General features: G+C 36.3%; 1 protein-coding gene across 4 annotated transcripts; it reads left to right on the top strand.

Annotated features, from left to right (window-relative positions):
* Positions 1-51: 51 nt before the first annotated feature.
* On the top strand, positions 52-12,279 carry tfap2c (transcription factor AP-2 gamma (activating enhancer binding protein 2 gamma)). 4 transcript variants are annotated; one of them, XM_052559093.1, is made up of 8 exons: positions 52-184; positions 462-610; positions 4,908-5,363; positions 5,447-5,498; positions 7,898-8,120; positions 9,252-9,370; positions 10,454-10,595; positions 10,796-12,279. In XM_052559093.1, exons 2-8 carry the CDS (start codon positions 581-583, stop codon positions 11,088-11,090), a joined length of 1,317 nt encoding a protein of 438 aa, XP_052415053.1. In that variant the 5' UTR covers positions 52-184; positions 462-580; the 3' UTR covers positions 11,091-12,279. The 4 variants fall into 4 exon arrangements, with proteins under 4 accessions (XP_052415053.1, XP_052415052.1, XP_052415051.1 ...); XM_052559092.1 differs by having other exon boundaries at positions 4,905-5,363; XM_052559091.1 differs by lacking the exons at positions 52-184; positions 462-610 and adding an exon at positions 3,329-3,622.
* Positions 12,280-27,981: the final 15,702 nt, after the last annotated feature.

The following is a 27,981-nucleotide window of genomic DNA, read 5'->3' as shown; positions in this document are numbered from 1 at the left end:
GTTGTTTCGGTCAATTTGTCAGTGAAGACCCTCAATATTGTTTTTGACCACAGGGTGGCAGTATATGTCTAAGAATAAGCGCCGCCGCAGTCAAACAGCATGAGATCTGATGTAGTTGTCTGTTTCTTGGCTTTTTGCAGTTCCCCACAGGTGCATAAATAAAATCCAGATTCAATATTTTCAGGTATGTGTCTTAATTCCTGAGTGCGCGAGAAAGCTTGAAAAATAGCATGCTCAAACTTAATGAATTGTAGCTATCACTCAAGGTTGCAGAATTTTATGCAACATGTTCTGTGGAACATGAAATGCCAGCTAAGGAAGCTATTCCTTGTTAATCGTAATTATTTTACTTAAAAACTTAATTAAAATGAAAGCGCCGTTGTGCAATAGTGTGCTGTTCCACAGAGCTGGAGCGATGACTAATCATCCTCACCGATAGGAATGCTGCGGCTCCCTTTCAGGTGTTCCGAGAGTTTGCGCATGCGCGCTGCGTGCCCTGCGCATCCAGGTGTATGAGCGTCGCGAGCGCGGCTGATGAGAGCATTCGCTGCTTCACAGCGGGACCGAACAGCTGAAGCAGATGTCGCTGCTGGAGAGGCTGGACTGGCGGGTACGTTTTCATTACACTCTTATTAATACTAAGAGGAAACTAGCTGTAGGGGGAAAATGGTCAATTAATGATGTTTGAAATATTTTGTAAAATCTGTATAGGCCTAGTAAAGGGTTTAAATTCGTGTAAACTGGTGCATGCATCAATGCTTGAGCTTGCAGAATGTACAGCCTAAAGAAAGCAGGGTAATAATAACAACAGCTAGGCTATTTATAATAGTAATAATAGAACAATAACAAATAATTGCCAAATTGTAGTGCCTTTATTTCTTCGGGTGTGAAACTTAACACCTTTCTGAACATTTAACAGCTGGAAATTCATAAAATCGAATAAAACTATTAAGTCCAGCCTGGACTTAATAGTTTTATTCGATTTTATGAATTTAGCAGACGCCTTTTTGAAGGAATAAATGCGTTTTATCACTGTCAAATTTCAGCACGTGAAGAGGTTTGTTGGGAGCATTTTAACACCCAGCAGTTTAACCAATTAAAAAGAGCTACTATAATCATACGTGAGCACCAAATGAGATCACACGTCTCTGTAAAAAATTATATAATTTACTGGCTAAACAAATAGTTTATTAAAAATGCAACAACAACATTTAACTAATTGGTTGATTTGTGCATCAATCCATGCATACGATTCAGCAGATTATCTTCCTAAATTTGATTTGTCCAACTTCCACCTAAAAGAAAAAAATGCTAAAAAAAAATGTCATGTTTGATCAGAGGATGATGGTTTTCAGTGTTTCGTGCTGGCTACACATTAGTTTAGATACATACACGCAAACACTTTTTTAATTGTTAGCCTGTTACTGTATTATGCAACTGTTTGATCCTTTATAATGATATATTTCCGTGCATTAATTGCAATGCTTAAAATTAAATGCGGTCGGGTTTAAGGTGGGCATACAAAAATTCTGATATCAGTTTTATACAATAATTCATGCTACAAAAATTAAACTGATTTGGATTCTTTATTTCTTTTTCTTTTAATGTTACAACCTGCATTTTGTTACTGTAAGGTTGTACCAACCACGCCTTCGTTTACACAGTTTTAGAATAAGTTGTATATTTCAAAATTACTTGCATTTATATCAGATAAATGGGAAAAATATATAAAGGTATTACGAAAAAAAAAACTGCGCTACAGAGAGAGTAACACCAATCTCCGGTTTTCAGTAACACTAATTAAAACCCACACACAGTTGCCCTACGTGTTATTAAATAAATAATAAAAAACAGCATGCATATTATATTTTAAATGGTGTTTTTCAATACTCTGTAGGCCTTCTTGTTAGCGCATCATGGGCCTGAGTGATCACAGATTGTTAAACAGAATTGCTCCTCAGTATTTTTTTTTTTTTTTACGAAATCAAATTATAACGATTTTTAAAAATGTATTTATTATTTTTGAAAAAAGGCCAATAGCCCTAAATGATTAAATCCGGCTACATGCTTATTTGCGGGTTCCGTTCACTCTCAGACGATGAGTTTTGAGCCGAAATAAAACGCTTACGGTGAATGACTTACAATTAATAGCTATCTCACACTGATGATTCATCAGTCAGTTATTAAATCATTCTGATTCCGTTTTGCACAAACGACGCAGAACGAGAATACCGAGTCTTCAGGTTAGGCCTATAGGTAAATAATAATTAATGTCTTACAACATTTTGGCATTCATGCATTTTATTATTGCCTGAGTGGACGTTTTTCTTGCGATTTCAGCAGGTTACATAAACAGATGCCTCTCCCTCGGGTTACAGTAGAGTCTGCGTGTGTGAAAGCATCTGACAGAAACTTCATTCAGATTACAAAGGAATCAAACTCGCTCGTGCGCTTCATTTATCTCAGTCCAGCTCGAGCCGCAGGCGCTTTGACCCACAAACACATTTAATTCACCTGCATTAGCAGACAGGCGAGTCTAAACCGGATTAAGTCTTTCTCTCGTCTTTTTCCCGTCTTTTGCTATCTTTTTGTTTACGATTTTTCAAATCTCTAATGCAGATATTTTCCACTTTAAAATACTTTGCATTTGTTAGTATTAGTAGCCTAGTAGTAGGCTATTAGTAGCTATTTTAATAGGCTATATTTCATTTAATCAATTTAATTTTAAGCTAGTTAAGCAAAAACAATAAAAACACACAATTAGGCTATATAAAACACAGTTGATCTGTAAAGCCTAAAATCATTAGTGAAAACGTTTTTATTTATTTTATTATTATTATCACTTTATTTTTAACTAATTTACTGCGTTTGTTTTCATTGCAATGTATCTAATAAGCATAAAATTTGAGGGAAAAATGCAAATATATTTTCGATTTGTCCAATCGAAAATCTATCTATCTATCTATCTATCTATCTATCTATCTATCTATCTATCTATCTATCTATCTATCTATCTATCTATCTATCTATCGTTCTATCTATCGTTCTATTAATCGTTCTAACGTTCCATCTAGCCATAATTCTGGTCATTTATAATTGTGTAAAAGACATTTAATTTCAATTAAAACATATTACCATTATTTATTTGTACAGTTTGCTTCAGTAAGTGGCAGATCGTCGCAGTTTGCCCTCTGAACAGACGGACAGTTCCGCGATTGGTCCGTCGTTCTGACAGTAGCCAATCAGCAGCAGGTTCTCCGCTGTGACGTAGTCAGCGCGCAGTAGGTCACCGCCCACCGCTGACTCTTGCAAATATAGCAGTGAGAGTCCAAAGAGAGTCACTGAGTCGAGCCTGAGCCGCTCTGTTTTCCGTCAGAGGGAGTCGAGTGCTTCTGTTTGGAGAAGTTTGAGTCGCGAACTACACGAGTTTATGTTCCTTCATCTTCCTCCTTCAACACTGAGTTGATGCTTCACTTCTGCGCGGCGCGCGCCGGACTCTCTGGATTATATTCGAGACCGCAAACAAACATCAGCACAGATACACACGTCTGAGATCACGCGAGGCAAAGACAAAATGTTGTGGAAATTAGCAGATAACGTGAAGTATGAAGATGACTGCGAGGTAAGACGAAGAAGAAGCGAACCCGAGCGCGTTTTCATATGCAGACATCTGGTTGAGGGGCAGATTTTATTGGAGAATCAAAAACATGCATTGTCTGTTTATAATTTAAAATAAGGAAATTCGGCATTGTTCTTTTCCCGAATAATATGCAAAGTGAGTTCTGCGAAGTTAACTAGGTACTGGAATGTTTCATTCTTATTGTAGCCTAAAAAATATAGCCTACCTATAAGCCATTTTCTTTTCTTTTTTCTATGAATTATTTCAAATTTGATCTCGCGCAAATGAACAGAATTGTACGTGCCGACTAAACTGGATAATACATTTTCATTAAAAAAAATGTATATTTAATATTTATATTGAAAAAAAATTCATATAAGTTACAAATTATTCAGCCGGTATAATAATTAGCTATAGAGCTATAATAAAATAATAATAAAGTACTAATGCAATCTAATTCAAGACGAAATAATTGCATAGTTTTCATTTGAACGGAGACTGAATCTTTACTAATGGAAAAAAAGGGGGAATTGTTTTTTGGCGCTGTGTTCTCCACTAGCGCAAGCACGATTGTTTCAAATATCGGGTTTCATTCTGAATTTGAGAGAAAACTCTCAAACTCTCTTGTGGTCTCAATTAAGCTGTCTAGAAATGGCCCGTCGCTCATTGTCATTCATGTGTCTCTGGTGACAGTAACTATCCAAGCAACTTTGCCAGACAATAGAAGTCATGAATGCACACACTACAGAACCACTCAAGAGCTGAACACAGACTCAAAAGACGAGCAGCTGATGCTGAATTAGAAAGAGAACAAGTGACTTGCGTAAAAATGTTTGGTTTGGTAACATTACATATGCGTTGTATGTGATCAAATCTAAATTAACAGACCAAATGCATTCGATGTGACTGAATAGTTAAATAAACAAAAGTGCGTTTGTTGGCTTCAAACGTATCTTTAAGCCAACAACTTAAAGTTTTTTATTTTATTCTAATATTTTAGAGCATGCATACAATTGTGCATGATAAAGAACATGCAAAGTTCAGTTTTAATTTGCATGAAAATGTTTATGATTTGTTAACTATCTGTGTGAATTGTGTAAAAAGCTGGATTTTTCCATTTAGATTTGAAAAATGTTTTATTTTATTTGTATTTAACTCAACTTGTTTTCCAAATTTAAGCATTATACTTGTGCATTTGTCAGATGTATTTTCTCCAGAGGTATTCATGTGATCAGAATGAACTGGTCGTGTGCATGGTTTTAATGTGATGCACTCTCTGTTTCAGCAGGAAAGACATGATGTTAGCAGCAATGGAAACCCCCGTTTACCTCACATTCCCACGGTGAGCCAGCACCTCTACAGCCCGCCACCGTCCCTCTCGCACACCGCCAGCTCGGACTTCCAGCCACCGTACTTCCCTCCCCCTTACCAGCCTCTGCCGTACACCCAACCTAACGACCCGTACTCTCACCTGGGCGACCCGTTTAGTATCAACTCAATACACCAGTCTGCAGCATCTAATCAGCAACAGTCATGGCCCGGACGGCAAGGTCAAGAGGCCATAGGGTCCCACGGCCGCAGTGGACTCGGCAGTCCCCTTCTGGGCCTGGAAGGGGGCTCGTCCGGGATGCGCCGGGATGGTTTTAGGAGACCAGAGCTACTGCCTCCACACATGCATGGAATCGATTCCATAGGTGATAACATGGGTTTGCACGATATAGGCCACGGATTGGATGATGTTCAGGTGAGTTGATTTGATTGATGATTTCATAATTATTTATTTGGGATTACGTGGATAGTGATGCATTTGCTGGTTCTTTCTTGCAGCAAGAAGGTGATCACAGTATTGTAATTCCTGATCACACAGTCATCAAAAAAGGTTGGTTGTATTTCTGTTTTCTAACATAAATAAACTTTACTTTTTACTTTAGGTTCTCATTTGAATGGGAAAGATGTGAATATGAGTCTTGTAATTTTGCATTAAAATAAAAAATTATATATTGTATTGCTCTTTTAATTTTACAGTACAACAGCATTATTAAATATATTCATTTTGTCTAATATATTTAATAATAACCACAAACATAATAATATTTATAGTAATTTTGAATTGGTCAAAAACAGTTGGGATAATTTACTGTAAAAACTTGAGAAGGAGCGTTTTTTTTATTGTTGGTAAAAATGTTCAATCTACGATTTGAGCAGTTTTTTTTTTTTTTTTTTGTACAAATAAATAAATTCAACTGCCTTATTTAGATACTTTTTTATTAATCACCTTTTACATAAAATATTCCTGTGGCCTGACTAAGGAAGGTAGAAAAATTCCATGTACTCTCTCAAATAATATGAGCTCATTATGCATAATCATTATGAAGTGTAAGGATCACAAAATGCTAGACCTATTTAAAACAATTTCATATGAAATGTAGCATTCCAGGAGTTTTCAAATTTAATTAACTTCCTAAATAATTATATGAAGCGTGTTTTGAATAAGAGTGTGTTCTAGAATTGTAATGTATCATGATTTATGATTCTTTCAAGCTGAATAATTTTGCATTGAACGTATGCAACTCAGATCTTTAGAAGGAACTGATTTGCTCAATCCAACCATTAAGTCAAAAGACTAAAATCTTGCACCTTTGCTGTTTATGTGGAAAAAACTAAGTCAGGCTCCAGATTTCGGCTTGTCCGAGCCAACGGTTTAGGTGGGTGGAGTTGAGGTGGTGCCGGTTCATGCATATATTGCTAATCCTTTTGGTCATGTGGTCCATTTAACTAATCTGGCATTGATCCGCGGAGCATTCTGCCACTCTTTCAGCATGAATGGAAAGCCAAAGAAAGGATCCCTCTCAAAATGGCAGACTAGCCAAAGTTGTAGATGTTGGGCAATCCTTAAAATGGTGTGTTTGCTCAGAGAGTGGAGGCCTAGGCCTGTTTTTTAGTCTGTCAGAACGCAATTCTGCCCCGCTACACACACACAAACACGCTCGAGGAGACAAGAATCAACCGTAGTTGGGGTGTGGCTGCTTTTAAACATGCATGGGTATTTTGTTCAGTCCTATGCTGTGACACGAAAACGTCTTAAATAAGCAAAACAGAAAGACAGTTTTGAACATCTGTTTGTTTTGTGTGATCACTAGCTGCTGAATGAGGGGTTTGTATCAGTGGTTCTCAACAGGTTTTTTTGCTTTAGGACACTTTAGTTACATCAACCCAGTTCAACACTAAAACTGTGTAGCATGCAAAAGTAAACAAGAATGTCTTTACATTTGCAGTGGAGAAGCATTACAGTGTTTGTTTAAATCAATTTAGTATCCTTCTTATATTTTGTTTAGCATTGTTCATGGTTTTGAGGTTGAATGCTTGCATTTTGATATCTGTTTAATTTGATAGCCTCTGACAGGTTACAAATACATGAGTTTAACTGAGTTGGACCCAAGACCTTTCCATTAAAAAAAAAGTATTTCTCCAATCTTTTAAATGTTGATTTTTTTTTTTCTGCTGTGATAACTATGCATGATCAAATATTTAGATGCATTTTATAATAAGCATATATCATACTGAGAATGACTTATCAATTACCTTTAGTTTTGCAACAGAGTTGAAGATGCATTAAAGATCACTAAAGTTTTTAAAGCAAAAAATATTCGGAGTCCATATTTTTGAGATCGTTTGGTGGTCTTTACTATTTTCCTGTATAATCCTGCAGCGTCTGTATTATGTTGTGGTCAGGAGTTGACTGACAGATTCTGGCATTTATTTTAGCTAGTCAGTAATTTAGATTTTCTTTCGAGGCACCAAGTGACATGCTGAATTAATGTCTATGCCAATATTTTAGTCGACATGATTATAGCATGGATGACTGCTCTGTCCAGTTCTGGCCCATATCAAAATTTATGTCACATGTTTGGCTTGAATTTATTCCATTTTCATCTATAACAGCTTCAGCTTTACTTTGCAAGTGCATCTGAAAATATTCACTCTTTTTCTAAACAAAATGGTGAAAGTGAACCTTATGTTTTCTAATTAGAGTCAGTTCAACTTCCTTGTTAAAAAAAAAAAAGCTTTCTTAGCTCAAACATTTCTAAACACATTCTCCCAAGATCAATTGATCTGAGCTATTATATTTTTATATCTCTGTAGTGGTTTTATATATCCTAAAGATCCTAAAGTTGGTGCTCAGTTGTGTTGAAACCTGTTTGAAGTTCCTGTTTGTTTCTTTCTTCCCTCCTTTATTTCTGGAGCTGTTTGATTGAACGATATATTTCTCATCTCCAGGTCCGATGTCCTTGCCAAAGGGAAGCCCGTTTGGGATTCCCTTTCAGAAAGAGTCTCTGCTGGGAATGGTGTCAAATCCCACTGAGGTATTCTGTTCAGTACCTGGTCGACTCTCTCTTCTCAGCTCCACTTCCAAGTACAAAGTAACTGTTGCAGAAGTTCAGAGACGCTTGTCCCCGCCGGAGTGTCTAAACGCTTCCCTGCTCGGAGGAGTATTACGCAGGTGAGCAGCTATTGCACATTCATACTTGAAAATATGTTAATATGATAATATAAATGCACTGAATTTTACATTGCACTATATTTATATTTAAGACTTGAGCAAATGAAAAGGTTGGTCGATGAACCTCATGATACTCAACAACAAGCCCAGGTCATAATTCACCCCAAATTTAATCATTGCATCATTGAAAAATACTAATGTGGCATAATTTTCATAAGTTACACACATTTCATCACAAATTATCATTAGCATAACGTACAAAAATGACAAAAATGTATATATATTATGAAAAAATATATATGATAGTCTAAGAGTTACTTTTAAGTTGTGCTGATTTTAATAAAAAATTATAGTTTTATTAGTAATTTTACTGTAGTACACTGAATTAATTGTCTGTGCAGGTGAACAAACCTTATAAGAATCATGTTTGAGATTAGTATACATTGATGGAAAAATGTGCTTAATAGTCATGCAAATGTTGCCAAAATTTGACCCATGGGGGGGGGGGGGTGTGATGTCATCAAACACACAGTCTAATCTCGCTGCCCCTTATTACTGGGAATATTTTTCTGTTCTCATGTGTCTGACGCAAACACACTGATATTCGTTAAGTAGGTCATATAGCACAAGCGCTGGGAGGGGGAGGTGTCGGACGGGAGGGGGGGGGGGGGCACTTACTCATGCCTCCTCCTAACAATCCCTTACCCCACATGTGAAGGGTGATGCCAGGCCACAACTCTAGTCATGCATATCATAGAGGCCCAAACAGCAAGTGGGGATTTTGTCTGCGCTTGTATGCGTTTTTGTTACAATGCATTTTAAACACTTAAGCTGTGACATCATTTTTTTTTCATGAGCCTTTTTATCCATGTGAATCTGGGCCCAAAACATCTTTCCATATTGGCCTCTAAGCCAAATAACGCAAACAAAACAAATAAAATCCACGTGTTTCACCTGCAATAGTTCTCTTGCAATTTTCTGAAAATGTGCTCATGCTAAGGGTTTAAAGGTTTGGAAAAGTAAAAAAAATAAATTGTCTGATAATATGAATGATAGCAACCGTTACTAACCTAGCATTGGCAGGTTTAGCAAAAGGTCACTAATGACACTCACTGTCATTTTATTCTAAAGGGCAAAGTCAAAGAACGGCGGCCGATCCTTGAGAGAAAAACTGGATAAAATTGGACTGAACTTGCCGGCCGGTCGCAGAAAGGCCGCCAACGTCACCTTACTAACTGCTCTGGTGGAAGGTAAGCACCTTATGTCAGTCAGTTTCCACTGTTGTTACTGTAAAAGTAGTTTTATCATAAATGCTAAGGACAGTAATATATTTCAGTCATTGCAACAACAAAATCTGTGGAGGTTGACGTGAAGTTCCAGAGTGGATGTTAAAGTTTGGAATAAAAAAACACAACTTTTGCCCTGATTTACAGTCTGAACAAGTCAGCGGTAGATGCTGAAAAGCAGTCGAAAAGTGTATGACAAAATCTGTTTCGATTATAAAAGTCTTGTTGCATTAAATCGGTTTAAATTGGTGTAAATGAACCGTAACAACACGGAATGTGCTAAATGCTAAAACAAATGTTTTGGCTTGATTTTATTTAATTTAATTCCTTTATTTTTGAGGTTTGAACTCAGGCCAAGTCCAAATTCTAGCGTCTAAATTCCAGTGGAACATCTAGAGAACAAGTGATAGTTTAATACAAAAGCAAAAGACTTGCGTGATCACACGCAAAGGTCGTCTATGTTAGCTCTACTCGCAATCTGTAATTTCTTGACATTTCATGTCCACCTTTTTGCATGAGTATAGCTAACCAATGAGTCACAGAGACATTAGCGCAAAGATCACGAGTTAACTAGCACCAGGAGCGATGCAGAATACTTTTAGCTTTCTCTTTTAATGTCACCATTCTCTCCACTAATGGGAACATGGGTCTGAAGCAGGAACATGACTAGAAGGCGTAGTTATTTACAGACCTTCAAAGCTGAATTAGGGCTTGTTATCACATGTTCGCTAGCCAAGAGGAGCGACTGACCTTAAAGACGACTACTGTGAATAATGTGCTAGTCTATCAATAAGAGCCTGTTGGGTCTAGGGGACCATTAGACGCCTTCAGCTACAAAGGCTCGTTAAAGACATGCAGTGTGACCACCGCCATCCGCAAAAGAGAGAGTCTATTCATCTGAACTCATCTCAGCTTAGAGAGGAAATGATTCTTTTCGTGATGCCGTTTTGAGTCATTTCCGAGCCGATGGATCCGACGGTGACTCATCTTTGCAGTGCTGTTATAGGCTGCGTGAGTCACCTGATTCTCATCTGATCCTGTCTGCAGGTGAGGCCGTACACCTGGCCAGAGATTTTGGGTACGTCTGTGAGACAGAGTTTCCTGCCAAGGCCATCGCGGAGTACCTTGGCCGACCGCACGTGGAACGCAATGAGATCAACTCTCGCAAAACCATGCTCTTGGCAGCCAAGTGAGTAACCATCCCATTTCACATAAATCCCAATCCCATTAAGTTAAGGGAGGCCAAGCCCATTTTGATGGAGCCATTAAGCAATCATCAGGCTGGAAACGAGTCCCCCTGCTTCTGAGGGTGTCTCCACCTTAACAGAACAGGCTTCTGAAATCTCTGCTTCATGGTTTAATACTTTAACTGGTCATCTAATCTTTCAGGCAAATCTGTAAGGAGTTCACCGACTTGCTGACTCAGGACCGATCTCCTCTGGGAAACTCAAGGCCGGCTCCCATTCTCGAGCCAGGGATTCAAAGCTGCCTGACTCACTTCAGCCTCATCACCCACGGCTTCGGCTCTCCGGCCATCTGTGCGGCCATGACCTCGCTGCAAAACTACCTCAACGAGGCGCTCAAGCAGGTGGACAAAATGTACGTGAGTTCGACCGGAGACTCCTCGCAGACCTCTTCCGACGGCTCCAACAAAGTAGACAAGATGGACAAACACAGAAAGTGAGGCTGAGGTCAAACTCGATTGGATCATTTGAACGCAACAACCATGTTTGTAGCGGAATGACGTTTTCCCAGACCTGACTCTTCGTCGTCGTCGTAGTTGTCGATTCTGTTTCCGTTCTGCTTTGTTTTCTCACATCAAGAGTAAGCTTAAACTCGAAGCCCTCTTGGGTCACGTCTTGGTCTTCCAGCACTTTCTCCTCCACAAACACATTTCAAAGCTTAGCCTTAGTCGAGACAGTTCTGTATCGAGCGACGATTCAGACGGTCATCAGGAAGTTGTCTCTCAGAGGGGAACTGCAAAGAGGAAGTTGTTGAGTTTCCCAAAGATACCATTTCAAGAGTTGACGTGGATTTTAACTGTTTTCTTTCGCTACCAAACTGGGAGGAGGAAGTTTGATTTCTCCGTGTCCTCCTCCTTGGTGCTGACCTCCCAATGGACCAAGGATGTGATTATGTTTCAGACATTATAACTTGTTCTATGCTTGTCTTCATTGGACGCAGTGTTATTGTTCTTCTCTTTGTGGGAGTGTTGTTGGCATGAGTGTGTTTCGTGTGCATGGGTGTACATGATTTCCAAACAACCCTTTATCCACTGATCAGTGGGTTCTTCTATATGAGAAATGCTCAAGATGTATTTGGCTTAATTTTTGTCACTGAGAACAATTAAAGAGATCTTTGATTAAGTTATCATGATCAAATCAAATATCATAAGGTTGGGTGTGTGTGCATGTTCGGTTTCGTATGAGTGTACAACCTTGTTGATCATCTTTTTCGATGCCTTTACGTCAGAATAGAAGTTAAATGATCCATTTGTCTTTCCCCAAATGTAAATATTTTCTAATTTATGTTGTAATTTAATGGGATTTGTAAATATTGGTACAATTATGGTGTTTGGTTCCACTTTTTAAAAAAGACGTGTTAAGCTTTTATAAAGGGGTTTGTTATTTTCTCATATAGTGGTTAGGCTACGGGATCGATATTCTTTATAGAAATGTGTAATATTGGTTTAAAGCTGTAGGAATAAAAACTCAACACTCTTGATTTGCGTCTGCCAAGACTCCCCATTTATGACATTGAGTTGTACACTTCACTACACGCGTGCCCTGCAAGTGAGGCATGTTGAACATGGCCAATTCATGTGTATAAAGATTCCTTTTTAAAATAAATGTCAGCAATGCTCACAGAAAGAAGAGTAGTGGTCATCATTGCACAAAACGGGTCAAACAAAGGCTTTCCTCAGAAAAGAAGAGTGGGGTTTCACCCTACTGAACACCTGTCTTATACCTGGATTACTCTTTGAATGTTTGTGAAACTCATTTGTTCGAAACAGATAGTTCCCCTCTTTTCATTACCATGCTTATCTCACAAATTGACGTGACAGGACAACAGTAATGTGTGTGTGAAGTTTCCGCATCGCTCTTTTCATATTTAAATGTTCTACTGTGAAACTCGCAGTGTGGTTTCAGATGAAGTGATGGGACTGTTGTGAAGAGATAAACAAAGCCATGAGAGAATATTGACTTGATGCTTCTCTGTTTTATTTACCGTGCTGCTTTATTATTAATGCACCATGTGGTCGGTTGCGAAACGGTTTATTCATAGCCTTTTGTTTGTAAAGTTAGCATGTATATCTAACTTTGTTTAAACCTCAAATGGTTGAAACGCCACTATACTGATGCAACTATCGCATCTCCTTATCAAAACTATCCCCTATCTTGTCTCGTTCTCACAGCAAACGCTCCCAATTTCTCATATGCAATGAAATCGCAGGTGTGTGTGAGTACTTGTGCGTGTTTGCCTCCGTTGAGTGACTGACTCATGCAACTGAACTGACAGTAGAGCAAGTGTGAGCTTCTCCCTCAGAACCCGTTGGACCAGATGTGTGGCTTTGCCACGCACCCACAGTTGGCTGTAACCGCCTCCATTTACTCAGATTCTTTCCTGCACAAGGCTGTAAGTTGAGACATGGCAACTTTGATGGACCTGCTTTGATGATCGGCTGTAGGTGTTGGTGGCAGAACTTCCTCTTGTACCTGAAAGGTGTTGATTGTTGTGAAATGCGGACGCAGAAAGACACACACCCACATCAACACAAACTTTGAAAATCCTGTGATGAGATGCCTACACGGAAGTGCTGGAAAAATATTGCATCTCTTTAAGACGCTTTGTCCTGAGGATGCATCATGCTTGTTTACACTGGCTGCAAGCCAAATCTTCAAATGACAACTGATTTAATTAAAAACATACGGAGACAAACATGAGGCCCAGACTGATACAGCTCTGTTTAATAATTGCATTATTTGGCTTTATATTAAATCCTTAACAGATTGCTACCTTTTGTCCAATGCAACAGTGCTTGCTCTAAACCATTGCCAATGCATCAGACCCCCCCCCCCCATCCACTACATAGAACGTCAATGGGGTCCAACGTTGTTTTGTTTCAATGACTCTCAGTGCATGAACAAGTTAAACGGTTAAATATTCTTCATAATTTCAGGATTTTGTTCTTAATGTTAAATGTACATAAACACAGAAACAATTAAATTAGTCCTTAAAGGAATAGTTCACCTTTCCTAGTTTTCCTAACCTGTATTGATTTCTCTCAGCTGTTGATCTCAAAAGAAGATATTTTGTAGAATGTCGGGAACCTAACAGTTCACTGACTTCCATAGTATGGAAAAAAAAAAAAAATACCATGGAAGTCAGTTTCTGCCGTCAAATGTTTGGTTACCAGCATTCTTCAGAATATCTTCTTTTGTGTTTAGCAGAAGAAAGAAGCTCATGTTTGGAACAACACGAGGGTGAGAAAAAAGATGACAATTTTCAGAATTTTCTTTAATGGATTTAGTTAATAATAATAATAATAATAATCTCTTAACCCTTATATTTCATATTGTTTATCAAATTGATACCTGGATAAAAAAGCATATATGCATGGAATTTAATTAGCCAAATAGCCAAAGGCATTGGAACTCAGAGAAGCCATGTTGCTAAGCTAACATTAGCAGCATCTCTTGTGCTCTGGTTTTGCATAAATTACTCTTAAAATATGCAAATATCCTTATTAAGATGCGCAAAGCTTATTTGTTTAAGGCCAAATCTAGGTTTCTTGCAACCCTTGATTAGATGACCTATGCTAACGTAGATCAAAGTCAATAGCGGAAAATACGCTTCCGGATGACTTGTTTTTTTTTTTTTTTGCACATAAAAAAACATATCTATTCTCAAACTAAAGCTCAAAGACATAAATGTTGACTTGCTGATGCTACATTTGTTGTCAGTGCTTGAATAAACTCATAGCATTGTATTTTTGTGTTTAAATTTGCACTGCTGTTTGCTGTCACGCTTTTATTTCTTGAATCCTGAGGCTATTTATATTTTTGGAGAATCTCTTCTAAAAGTAACCTACTTAGTTTTGTAACACGTTTCCATTTTTGCATGTCTGCAATAAGACATGCATCTCAAGACGTGTCTCAGTCTGGTTTGTGTTAGCAGTCATTAGCAGTGACACTGATGGAAAAAGAAATGCCAAACCGTTGCAACCGCTTTTTAAGATGCTCACTTTAAATGGGGTTTGTAATTCCAGCGCCTGGATGTTTTTGCGTACTCATTCAGAAATATGTTTCCAAATAAGCCCTTGTGTTCAGAACATTAGCAGCACATGCTTGACTTGGATGTCGTCGTACAGATGGTTTGCTAGAGTCAAGCCAAGTGGTTTCTTGCTGGTATGAGGAAGCCAAATAATGGGAACATAAAAGTCGTAGGAGGGAGGGATGTGTGTGCATTTAATGGGGGGCAGGAACAACAAAGAATTCCTGCAGAAAATGCTGTGAGTGAATTTAAATTACAGACGAAGAGGAATTCTTCTGTATGTTTGGGTGAAGCAGAAGCTTTCAGGGAGGAAATACAGACTGATGGTTGTCGCTATCAAAGAAGAGTCCCAGTTGCGCCAGAATTTACTTTCTTTAAAGTTTTCTTTAAAGTTTGGTGACCAATGGAAGACAAACGGGAACCACGGATAACTCTTTATCATTACTAACCCTAGTTCGAGCCCTAAAGCAAAACTTGAACAGATAACTGAGTGAACTCTTTATTAAACAAAAACAAAAAACAACAAACGTAATAATTTGACAGAAAATGAGTTAGAGTAATTCATTAAAATAATGACTTTTAAAATAAGATTTTTAAGTATATATATTTTTAAATAACCAAGTGGGGACATACAAATTGGCTATTTTTTTATTATAATTTTTTATATCTAAAAAAATATTTTTTATTTGAAATTTGTAATAAATCATAGCATTCTTGTTTAAAAAAACTTAGCAATTATTTTAATGTGTGTGGAAATATATATATATATATATATATATATATATATATATATATATATATATATATATATATATATATATTATGAAAATATTTAATTTTAAATAATTCCTTTTTGTAATTTTATATTTTTAAAATAAAAAAAAGTAATTCATTCATTCATTGTTTTAAAGATATAATCCAGGGGTGAGTACAAATATTATTGTTGTTGTTTGTTATTCATTTTATTAGTACTAAAACTTTGGAGACCAAAATACTGTTGCACACAATGGTATCTGTTACCGCTTCCTTATAATGGAGTAAATTCTGGCAGTGTGTGTTTATTCAAAGACAAAACAAAAATAGGAAATTAGATCATGTTTATTCATGACGCATTTTAATTTTGTAACTTTTTTTTTACTTTTTCCCTGATAAATGAATTTTTTGATGTTAATTATATTGGTAGTAAGGGGAATTATGGATCGTGTAAGCTATCCTGAACTGACCCTCCTTCTTCTTTCTTCATCCGTTCTGTGGGAATCCAATGGTCTGTCTGCGTCACCCAAACATCCCCCCCACTTCCTCCATCACAACACGTACCACCAATTAGCCTGCACTATCGCTAACGAAGCCGCGGCCTCCTCACCCCTCCACGGCAGACAGCAGATGTCCGTGTTTCTGCGGGAAGCGTCCGCTCCGTCACACCAACGGAGACGACAAGATGGCTCTCGCTTTCTCAGAAACGGCCATTACCTACTTTCCTGTGCAAGAAATGATTCCACGGCTCACAAGACATATACAGCTTAATTAAAAGCATCTGCCCTGCCTAACAATACTCAGCTAGTCCTGTTTATTCTCCTATAATGCACTAAACAGCACTAATCAAAACAACCTGTCTGAATTCCCTGGCCAGCCTTGAAGCCATTATCAGATGCAAGGGATTTCTGTTTTCTAAGAGTACTTTGTTCATTCTTTCCTACAAAAACCCTGTCTTGTTGTAAGGAATTGTCTTTAATTGTCTTAAATTTGATGCACAAAAACAAGGCCATGAGGGTGCATGCACATTAAGCCTGTTCAAGTTTACACAGTCTCTGTTTTACAAGCTATGTTTTGTCCACTCCAAATTTTGGATGTATTTTCTCTGTTTTATCAGTTGAACTATTGACATCAAGTCTTGTTGCAGAGCAGTCTGATTGTATTGATTGGACGGTTGATGTTAATCCAGCATTGTTAGATCCACCATATGGTTGATTCTCATGGTCCCAGGACGCTTATTTAAGCCGGGATGCTTATGATGTGATGGACAGGACGATGTGAATGACTGTTAGTAAACCACCTGTCATTGATGACGCATGTTGATCCTTTATTTTGATGATAACTTTGACTCCCTTTTGGAAAATGTACATGTGCTTTTTACTACTGAATACTACTGCTAACCCCAAACATTTATTACAGTTGTTTACACAATGTTTTATTATATTATATTATATTATATTAACAGTAGTGCATACTTAAGTAGTAGCTTTTCAAGTTTAAGAAAGGTGTGTCTAGAGAGTCTTTCGCAATCCAAATTGTGCATTTTTTTTTAAAGCTTTATGCAAAACCAGTCTATAGTTAGCACCTATTTGCATATGCCTTCCAGCAAATCAATGAATGTTGCATAATTGAATTAATTATATATATATTTAAATATATATATTTAACTATATTACATTGAAATTTATTTTAAAAAATACTGAAAAAAATAACACACACACATAAGTAACACACTTTTACATAAGTGACCCAAAAGGAAGTGTCTCTAGCTGATAATTTGGTTTCCTCCGCCAGCAAACACATCAGGATTGTCTATGTTGTGACAAGTAACAAAGAGTTCTCGGATTTGTTCTCCAACTGCTTTGGTTACTGGAATGTTGTATGGAAATGCTATAACAATGTTCCATTGCAATTACAACTGTTCATTATATATATGTCCCTTGAGCACAAAACCAGTCATTAGGGTCAGTTTTTGGATTTTGTGATTTATACATAATCTGAAAGCTGAATGAATGTTTGGTCTGTTATAATAGGACAATATTTGGGTGAGATGCAACTATTTGAAAATCTGGAATCTGAGGATGCAAATATATATATTGAGAAAATCTACTTTAAATTGGTCCAAATTAAGTTCTTAGCAATGCATATTACTAATTACTAATTACGAATAATTAAAAACACAATCTTTACTTATCCTAATGATTTTTGGCATAAAAGAAAAATCAATAATTTTGACCCATACAATGTATTTTTGGCTATTGCTACAAATATACCCCAGAGACTTAAGACTGCCTTTGAGCTCCACTGTTACATGTGAGTTTTAAGCCCCTCCCTCCAAGCTTTTGTTTTGACTTCCTGTGGATGGAATCAGGTTTTAAATAGGACGTCCAGAGCCTCCCAAACACACCCTGCTCATCCCAACACGGGACGCAGTATTTCTCCTTCTTGATTTGACCCTCTGTGACTCGGATAACATGACACCTCTCATTATCTCACCATCTCTAAAACCAATCTCGTTTTCCACACGAGTTTGAAGAAGCTTCGAGGAACCAAACCAAACGGGTTGTTAAAGACCATAATTACACCACTATCAACATTATTTTCCAGCATCATCAATCGGAGCTGCACATGCTAGAAAACGTTGGCGGTGTTAGAGGAGTATTTTTGTGCCATGTATTCATGGTAGACTGATTCAGATTCAGACTTGATTTCTCAGGTTGCTTTTTTAAAGCTCCGGAAACATTATAAGGCTCAGTTTAGATGTTATTTAGATTGTAAAGAGTCAATATTACAACTGAAAACCCTTTCTGTGGGTCATTTCAATCGCACACTTTCTAAAAGCAGAAACCAAAGGCAAACTGTTCTTGTATTTCACTAGAACTCTCCGTCTTGTGAGCAAACACATGGCAAAGCTCCCAGTCGAGTTACAGGTGTAAGCTGGAAAAACATTTTGTGGTTTATTTACAATAACAGTAACTGCTAAAGGTGTCTTCATTTTGATCGTTATGAATAATGAAACGCTAATGAATAATCCTGGCTAAATGTGCCCTAAAGTGGAAATTCCCATATTTAAGGGAGTTTCTTGGCTTGGATTATAACTGGCAGAGCTCTGTTGTCATGCAAAACGGTGACATCTGCAGCATTTGGCTTTTATTTATACTTTGAAGATTATTAACTGAAACACAATAACACTTACTGGCACGCATCCAAGATGAAAGATGGTGCACAATGTTGGCGGCAACATCTTGCTGTCTTCTAAAATACAATTCGTGCAATATGGTGAAGAAATATTGAATTACATAAAAAAAAAAATAAAAAAAAATCCTCAGTATTTTTGTGTGCCATGCATTTTTATAATGAATAAACTCTAAATTTGAGGAAATTATTTTCAGCGTGCAATATGCATCAGAGCTTCAGATTAATTATAACCATTAAAGGAAAGGTTAACCCTTAAATAAAAAATTGCTGATAATGTGCTCCCCCTCAGGCCATTCAAACATGAGTTTGTTTCTTTACAAAACAGAAATGGAGAAATTTAGCATTAGATCACTTGCTCAGCAATGGATGCTCTGCAGTGAATGGGTGCCGTCAGAATAAGAGCTGATTAAAAACATCACAGGTAATCTAGTCCAGCCATTAATGTCTTGAGAAGACAAAAGCTGCATGTTTGTAAGAAACTAATTCATCAAGATGTTCTAACGTCAAAGCTTTGCTTTTGGCTAAAGAGTCTATAAAACGTATAACGCTTCCTCCAGTGAAAAAGTCCATCTCCTGTTGTCCTCTCACATCAAAATCCACCCACGTATTTGTTTAGAAACTGATTTGGCTTGTAAACAATGCTTGATCTGTACAGATTTCTCTCCTGATTCAGACCAGATGACTTTTTCATTGGAGGAAGTGTAATGGATTATGGACTCATATTTTAGCTGAAAGCAACAGTCTGAAGATCAAAATGTTGCTTGTTGCATGTCTTTTGGTTACATAAGATGTTAACTGATGGACTGGATTATTGTGATGTTTTTATCAGCTGTTTGGACTCTCATTCTGACGGCACCCATTCACTGCAGAGGAGTCATTGCTGAGCAAGTGAAGGAATGTTACATTTCTCCAAATCTGATGAAGAAACAAACCCATCTATATCTTTCATGGCCTGAAGGCAAGGACATTTTCATTTTCGACTGAACTATTCCTTTAGCTGATTGTATCTGTAATTTTAAGATTGATGTTTAAACATTAAGAAGCAGCTTTTGAAATGTCTGACGATGAGCAGGTCTGGAGTTGTGAGTTATAGATGTATAAGCCAGACGTTCAGCTTTCATGAAACAGTTGAAAAATCCAGCTGTATGTCAAGCTGACCTGGAGATTATTGAGCTAACTCACTAAAGCCAGGTACAAGGAACGAGATCCCGTGGTAAGCACCGTGTGGAAGGCTGTATTGGAAACTATGAGAGAGAGAAAGAGAGAGATTAAGAAAGACAAAGAGAGAGAGGCACAGCGCCTAAAGGCGTAGACCAGTCTTTATGGTTCAGCGAAAGGTAAAACTCATTACTCGTTCTGCCATCTTCAACCATCTAACTTGGCTAAAAAAAGGTCTCAAGGCCTTCCCCTTCATACTGATAACATGCAAATTAAGAACCAGTTAGGTGAAAAAAGACAGTGACACAAAGCAGAATAGACTTAAATTAGCATGCCAGGAATTGCGTACAGATAGATGTAAACAAATTCAAAGAACAAATTCAGGTTTACTGATAAAAGTTTCCAGATTTTGTTTTCATTTCATAGCTCACTGTTTTTTATAAACTTAGGTTTTGTTCTGTATAAACAAGATATTTTCCACTGTATTTTTTTATATAAGAAAATACTGTCCATTTTTCTACTTCAAAATTTCACGTTTTATTCTATGTGTTAATTTATTTATTTTTATTTTATTTTATTAATTCTTTTTTTTATTAGCAATGAATTTGTAAAAATATTCTATTTCTTTTTTTCAGTTATTTATTTAGTTTTTTTTTAGGTGTCAATCAATCAATCAATATATATATATATATATATATATATATATATATATATATATATATATATATATATATATATATACATTTACATTTTAGTTGCAATATTATCTGAAACTGCATTACCAAGCCTTAATTCGTTTTTCATGTAATATTGTCAGTGTCTACAGTATGTAACGGAAATGAAGTTCTGCTCATTCATTGACTTCAGAGCAGAACTTCTATCAAGTAAAATCCATTCATTTCTCCACTTTCTAATGGGGAGCGCTGAAGTTTCCTCCGAGAACCGCACAGTTTAAATGCACTCATGTGAATACCAAAATTAGCAGCGACTTAAAAGTAGGTCTCTTTCCTTCAAGCTCTCACAATAAACAAAAACAACAAATAACCACTAAAAAATGTCATCTGGTGCAGTAAACATGCCACACTTTGTCTAAAACCTGGAATGAATCTCACAGACATTAAGTGTTTCCAGTCTAGGGTGAATCATGGCTAAACCACACTCATTTCCTGTATGTGTTTATGTGGGGGGTGTGTTAGCTGTCCGGGCTTGTTTTTAGCGCAAAACTGGATGGAAAGAGGGAGGATGACTATAGCTGCAGTATCACAGAATTTGTATTTTTTTTTTTTAAAGAGAATGTTCGATTTTGAAAATTCAAATCGAAACCAACACAACAATGGAATTTCTGTGATCAGTTACATCATGTGTTTAGCGGAATGTTCATGTTTTATGAGCTGTAAAGTTCCAAAAACCATCAAATGTATCACCAAAGTATCTCATCTGATTACAAAGTGACAGTTTTATTTTTAGAGCTAACTGTAATAAAAATATGAACCGCCGCCATGCTAGAATGATTTGAAGAAATGTAATTGACATTTTCGTTCTGATTCAGAACTTGATTACATACTGAACCGTCCCCGCAGGTCAATGCTAGTGAAGATAGACAGCACCAGTCTTCTGGAGCACCAAGCCCATCTTTTTCAAACCACAATGTAAAACAAGTAAATGCAAAGTATATTTATAGGAGGTGGAAAATAACCCATAAATACATTCTGCATGACAAGAAATGTGTTTGCTGGAGGGGAACTATACCATAGATGCACCGTGTTTACTCTGGCTGTGTTTGTCTTTGTTTAAGAGCTGTCTGACATTGTATCAGACCACATTCCAGGGGAAAGATTTCTGGAAGAAAGTGCTCCATGCTGTTGAAATCTGTCTGTGCCACCTTGTCAGAAAGCTCCCGTCTTTAAATAACAATGAGAATGAAGAGAAAGAGCACATCCTTTATCAGATCTATCAGAATGATACTCCGTCCTGTGTGTGTGGATGAGGGCGAAAATTGTGTCATCATCACGTCATTACAAACCTGCATGACTGGCATGAAGCATAAATTACGATATTTTAAACGCTCTCTAAATTCCTGTTTTCTAGAAAGAATGAACGAATAAATAAAATGCATGTTTTTTTAGTAACACAAAGAAACATATTTTGAAGAATCTCAAAAAGCTATTTTCTCTACACCATAAATAAATAAATTATGTGCATTATATTTCAAATCATTAGCATCGTATAATATTTCACCTTTTTTTTTCTTCATTAGAAAGAAAAATACAAAGCGATGACTTGAGGGTGAGTATATAATGACTGAATTTTCATTCTTGGGTGAACTAGTCCTTTAAAAAAATAGACTTGAGTGAATAGACTAAACATCTGGGAAGCCAATATTTGTGGTTCACTGACATTTTCAGTGTTTTGAAATTCAACTCCCTATAAAATATGCTGGAATGCAATGGGAAGAAGAGAAAGCGAAATCGAGCAGCTGTACAGTAAATGTTACAGTAGTGTAAACTTGCACGCCGGACGCAGGTTTGTTCACACTTATTTGTGCTTCAACCAGCATGCACCTGTCCCATCTCAAGTCACACAGCTAAACAAGCGTGACTGTTGCACACACACTTCTGCAGATAGATACGGCAAGACAAACACGTGGAAAAAACAGATCCACAGACAAGTGAGAAACAGATGAGCAGATTCTAAACAATATGTAAACCAAGTAAAACTGTTATCTCAGAAAGTCTCCAAATGTTTCAGATTAGACAATATATAAAACTCAGACATTTCATATCAGATTCTCTCGAGATTGAATGGTATGAGCTGTGATCCACATTATTACTGTTCAATACAGTTCATTAGAAGTGATTTAATAAATCAGTGGTGTCATTTTAGTCATATTTGCGCCACAAAAGTTTTCCAATCTGTTAACCCTTTAACTGTCACCCTGTTCCGTATACATTTACTTCAAAATATTACAATTAAATCTAATCTTGACAAACTATATATCGTTGGAAAGGTCTAAGACTCCCAAATATATATTTTACCAATGTTTTTTTGTTTCAATGTTTTTTTGTTTCAATGTTTTGTAGGAAAAGTAATAGATTAATGTATGAAAAGAGTGCACATTATACATTATAACAGGAGTTTTGACATCTTCGTTGCCTTTTTCTCTATCACATTTTAGAAATCATCAGAAATTATATATCAACTGAAAACTTAAAATCTCAAAATTCATCATTTGAAACCCATTTTAAATTCAAACATTGCATTACCATGTAAATGGTACATCAATATCATGTTACAAAATGTTTTCAGTCATGAATTATAAAATTTTAGGTTGGCATCATGCACATTCAATTCTATCTTCAAAAATGTGAGTGACAGTTAATAAACTATAAAATAATATTTTTGGGAAAAAATTTTTTTTTCTTCTTTCATTTATTGTCCAAACAAATAATTGTAATAAAAAAATGTTATGCCTCTTGAATTTAAATATTAGTAACAAAGAAAACATCACTACTACTAATAATAAATTAATAAATTAATAAATTAATAAATAAAAAGGACACCAGTCAGTTCAGGTATTTACATATTTCTGTTATTTTTATTATTATTTTTTGAATTTTTAAAACGTCTTTTATTACAACAAAGCTAAATGTGTGACTTTAATCATGGTTAATCGTATTTTTAAAGTAACTTTATGTAACGATTCCTAATTCACGAGTTCGTGAATCTTTTTTGTGACTCAAATAAACGAACTGGTTCATAAGAGCCATTTGTTCGCGAATCGCACATCATGGATTGCGTTGTGTTGCTTGCGTGCAACTTTGTCGCGTGGATTTTCTGTCGAAAGTTTTATGCTTTCTCGATTTGAAATGATCCGTGTGAACTTTTACTTTGAACATTTTAGTTGTTGCTTTGAAGCTGAATGACGACGGGCTCTTCTGACTCATCTATTCAGAGAAAAGTATGTGGGCCTCCTTCAAAGAAACATTAATCGAAAGCTCCTAGAAGTCTCCCGAACTCTGAGCTTGACTGAATAAACCACTTTCTACTTTTGTTGAATGGTAAATAGAAGCACAGACCGTCTGATTTCTCCTTTCACAGAAAGAGAAGGTCTGGATCGACACAGGAGTGAGTAAATGATGCACAAACTGTCTTTTTTTCAGCAAATCATCATGTCTTTCAAAGCAAATGTGTTGAAAAGGTTTCTGGTTCTCCTCATTGAGCAATGTAAGCACACATCAGTCGTCAGACAAATCATTCTCTCCTTTTGTGTGACATTGTCACAGCAGCTCAGTTGATCTTTAAGAGAGTTACTAAGAATATAAAAGCTATTGCTGTGAAGAGAGGCGAGAAGACCAGAAAATCTGGTTTGCAGAAGTGTGGAGTCCCTCCCAATGCTTCTTCTTTCACAGGTATGTGTGTGTTTTCTCTTTATCGCAGATAAATTAGAACTCGACTCCTTTCATGTTGCGATGGTTTGTCATTGTCTTGGGTGTGAGAAACAAATCCAACTGTTCAGATGCAATGACTCACTCATTCAGAGGCATCATGGGCAGGGAAGCACAGGAGAACAAGGTGTGCTGGTTTTTGGCAGATGTTTCAGCAAAGGAGCAGATCAGCTATTGGGAAATCGCTTCTCTGGGTGGTGGTGACAAACACTGTGAGGAAAGACATTATTGTTTGTGATTTCCAGTGAACAGTTGCAGAGATTCCGCTATTAGTTAAGAGAAATTCTAGTTGCATTGCTAAAAGTGAAAATATTCTGTATTTTTGTCTTTGTTTTCCAATATGATTAAATAAAAAGTATATCTACTTGTGAAGCAAAAAAAGAAGACATTGGTTTTTTTTTTTAGTTAAATTAAAGTGTCCTCCAGGGGCTGTTCCAGAAATTTGGACAACTTAATTAACTTTCCTTCTAAAAAAAAAAAAAACAGTTTTCATAAATTGTTAAGGCAATTGATGGAAAAGGCAGTTTCGTAAAGCATTGGGATGAGCTTATGCATAAAAAAGGGAAGAAAATGCTTATTTTTAAAATATATATTAAAGATATTGGAAGAAGCAAGCAATATTTTTGAGTATAAATATATATTTATTAGAAATATAATTCATTAAGTACTTAAATATATTGGGGAAAAAATGGTTTTACCCAAAATATATTTCACTATAAACATTATGAATACATTGGGTTAGTGAAATACACTATAATAAGTCAAAAAATTTGGCTTTTTTTTTTTTTTTTGCATGTTGTTAATTAAAACTAAAACGTTTTTGTTACATAACTGAAGTCATTTTTACTTTTTAAAATGTTTAGAAAAATGTACATCGCAATTAAATCATTATATATTATATAAGTTAAATAAATGTAAATATAAAAAAAACCTTAAGATTAATTTTTATCAGCTAGTTATTAATGCAACTAATGTTCTCATTTTCATTTAGTGACTTGATGTTCTAAAATCACTGAAATAAAAAAATATACAGTAGACACGTATTACAAAAAAAAAAAAAACACATAAAAATGGCAAAAGCAAAATTACTAAACCTTTAACTTAAATTAAAATGCAGAAAATAAAAAAATAATTGTATTAAATATTTAAAAAGTAATAAAACTACAATAATATCTCGGTAGCTTGTTAGGTGCATTGTGCTTCAGACGTGACTGAGATCTCAAATCTCATGACTTTTTTGAATATGTGTTCATTTTTCTAAGATGTCAGGTGATTTTTTGTGCTCTGGTGGATGATAAAGCAGGCGGTAACCGCACTGCAACGCCCTGGCAGCCGCCCACAACACCCCAACACTGCAGTTTGCAAATACCGCTCACGTTTTCATCAGAAAATATGATCTAGTTCTCACATGATTATACTCAGTGCCTCACTCGCAGCAGAAGTATGCGGCCCGTGAGAGAGTTCAGGTCTGAACGTGTCAAGCTGTGACATGTTTTTGCTGAATTTGCACAGTAGGTTTAATAAGGCGAGATGTGTAACCCTTTACAGGCAGCATGAGAGAAACAAAGCCCTTAATTCCTCTTAATCGACCGAAAGGATTTACTGAACCAGAGAATACAACTGTTACGTGGAGTTAGGTGAGATGTTAATCAAGGACAGGATCTCTCTCCTCTGAAATTAAAACGGCCACTTCTATGTTTTTCCCCCTTGTTCTTTCCTTCCTTCTCTTTTTCTCATCCCGTCATGGTCTGTTGTATTTATTCATGGTTAGTTGGTAAGTAAAGGCGCGCTTGGTAAATCTAAGTGCACTCTCTGACCTCTCAATGTTGGCCTTCTGTCAAGACATTCAACAAAACCAGATCTTTGCAACTTTGCACACTTTTCTGATTTTGGAGTTAGATTTCAACTTTTAGTTTTTTTTTTTTTTTTTTTAATTAAGATCTCACAACATCATTTATTTTTGCTATTTGGTGAAAACATACATTTACAAATAAAATAAAAATTATAAATAAAATATTTAAATGAAAATGGATGTTTCAATTAAAAATTATAATAATATAATATTAATATATATTATTTTCAATAATAATTGATAATAACTCATAATTTTGTGGTGGATTTACATTTTTACAGAATCTCGAATTAGATTAAAAGCTATAATAATAACACCAAAATACATAAAGGATATTTGTCTCAGATTCCCAATCAATCTTAATTTATTTAATATTTATTAAAAAAAATATATTATTATTTTATTTGTATTATTATCCTACTCCTATTTGAAAACAATATAAAATTAATAAAATATACAAAATAATGTTATTTAAAAAGTGTTATTAAAATAATAAATGACTATTGTGAAATAAGCATAAATTATTATAATATTTTTTTCTTGTGTTAAATTAAATGAATGATTTCTATAAATATTTTCTATTCACATTTAGTCGGTCCCTCCGTTGTGGCGTCACTGTCTCCACAACCAACAATTTTGCCCCAAGTCATGATTTATGTTAGTGTTCTTGTTTACCAGGGAGACGTCAGCGCCAGCGAAGAGCTTGAGATGAAGTATGAGACGCGTGACGTGGGAGGAAAACAAAAGACAAATACAAAAAGTAAATATCCCTGCTGAACAGAACTGGGATTATTGTGCATCATTTCCAGTCAAGCTGTCATTTGTCAAATGATGCCATTTAAAAATAGGATTTAGAATGCGGAAAATGCCAGCTACAAAATTAGGAATAATTGCTAGTTCCACAGAATGCATCAAATTAAATAAACTAGTTGCAATGTGTTTTTGTGTGTGTGAAAAAAGATGCTTTCCAGATGATTTGCTTGTACACAGATATTGATCTAAAAATGCATCAAATACCTGCTACTTCTATTTCCTTTTCAGTCCACTGGTGTTTATTTTGCACATTTTCCAGTCTACAGTATCACTGTGTTTGTCTTTTCCTCTTGTTTTAGCACGAATGCTCTTCTCAAAGATTTCTGCGTGTTATGCTAGGCTAGACCGAACGCTATGCTAACTGACAGAGCCTGTTTCGTGTACTCGGCCTACAGGGTGAGGTTACGCAAATCTGGGGCAAGACAAGGAGGTCAGAGGCAGTTGAACGGAAAGCGTGTGAAGGTGATCTGCCGATACTCGCTGTTTGTGTCTGTCTGTGTGTGTCTGGGGGGCTGAAGCAGAGGAAGTGGATGAAAGAGGCAAAGCCAGGCCGAGGGTAAACATCCTGCGGGCAGCGGGACTCGACCGGGAAATATTTGTCTTAGCTGGTAACGCAGAGAGGCAGCCAAAGCCTTCATCTGGCCCTCAGCTATTTTCTGAGGAAATCTGGAGGGATGAAGGGCAGAGAGGAGACGGACAGAGAGAGAGAGAGAGAGAGAGTACAGTGAGGAGTAAATAGCAAAGATGTCATTTACAGTGGGAACATGAAGGATTTTTGTCTCCACCACAACATTTGGGGGAAAAAGTGTTTTGTCTTGTGGCATCGGCATATTTTTGTTACAAACATAAACCGGATAAAAATAAACTTAATCTTTAAAAAGTTTGGAGAAAGAAGTCTCTTCTGCTCACCAAGGCTGCATTAATTTGATCAAAAATACAGAAAAGCAGTAATATTGTGAAATATTATTATACATTCAAATAACTGTTTTCTATGTGATTATATATTCTAAAATGTTATTTATTTCTGTGATGCACAGCTGTATTTTCAGCATCATTCCTCCAGTCTTCAGTGTCACATGATC

The sequence above is a fragment of the Carassius gibelio genome, chromosome B6 (assembly GCF_023724105.1).
Source record: "Carassius gibelio isolate Cgi1373 ecotype wild population from Czech Republic chromosome B6, carGib1.2-hapl.c, whole genome shotgun sequence".
Lineage (NCBI taxonomy): Eukaryota > Metazoa > Chordata > Actinopteri > Cypriniformes > Cyprinidae > Carassius > Carassius gibelio.
Note: the sequence above shows the minus strand (reverse complement) of the source record. Positions and strands in the feature narration are given on the sequence as shown.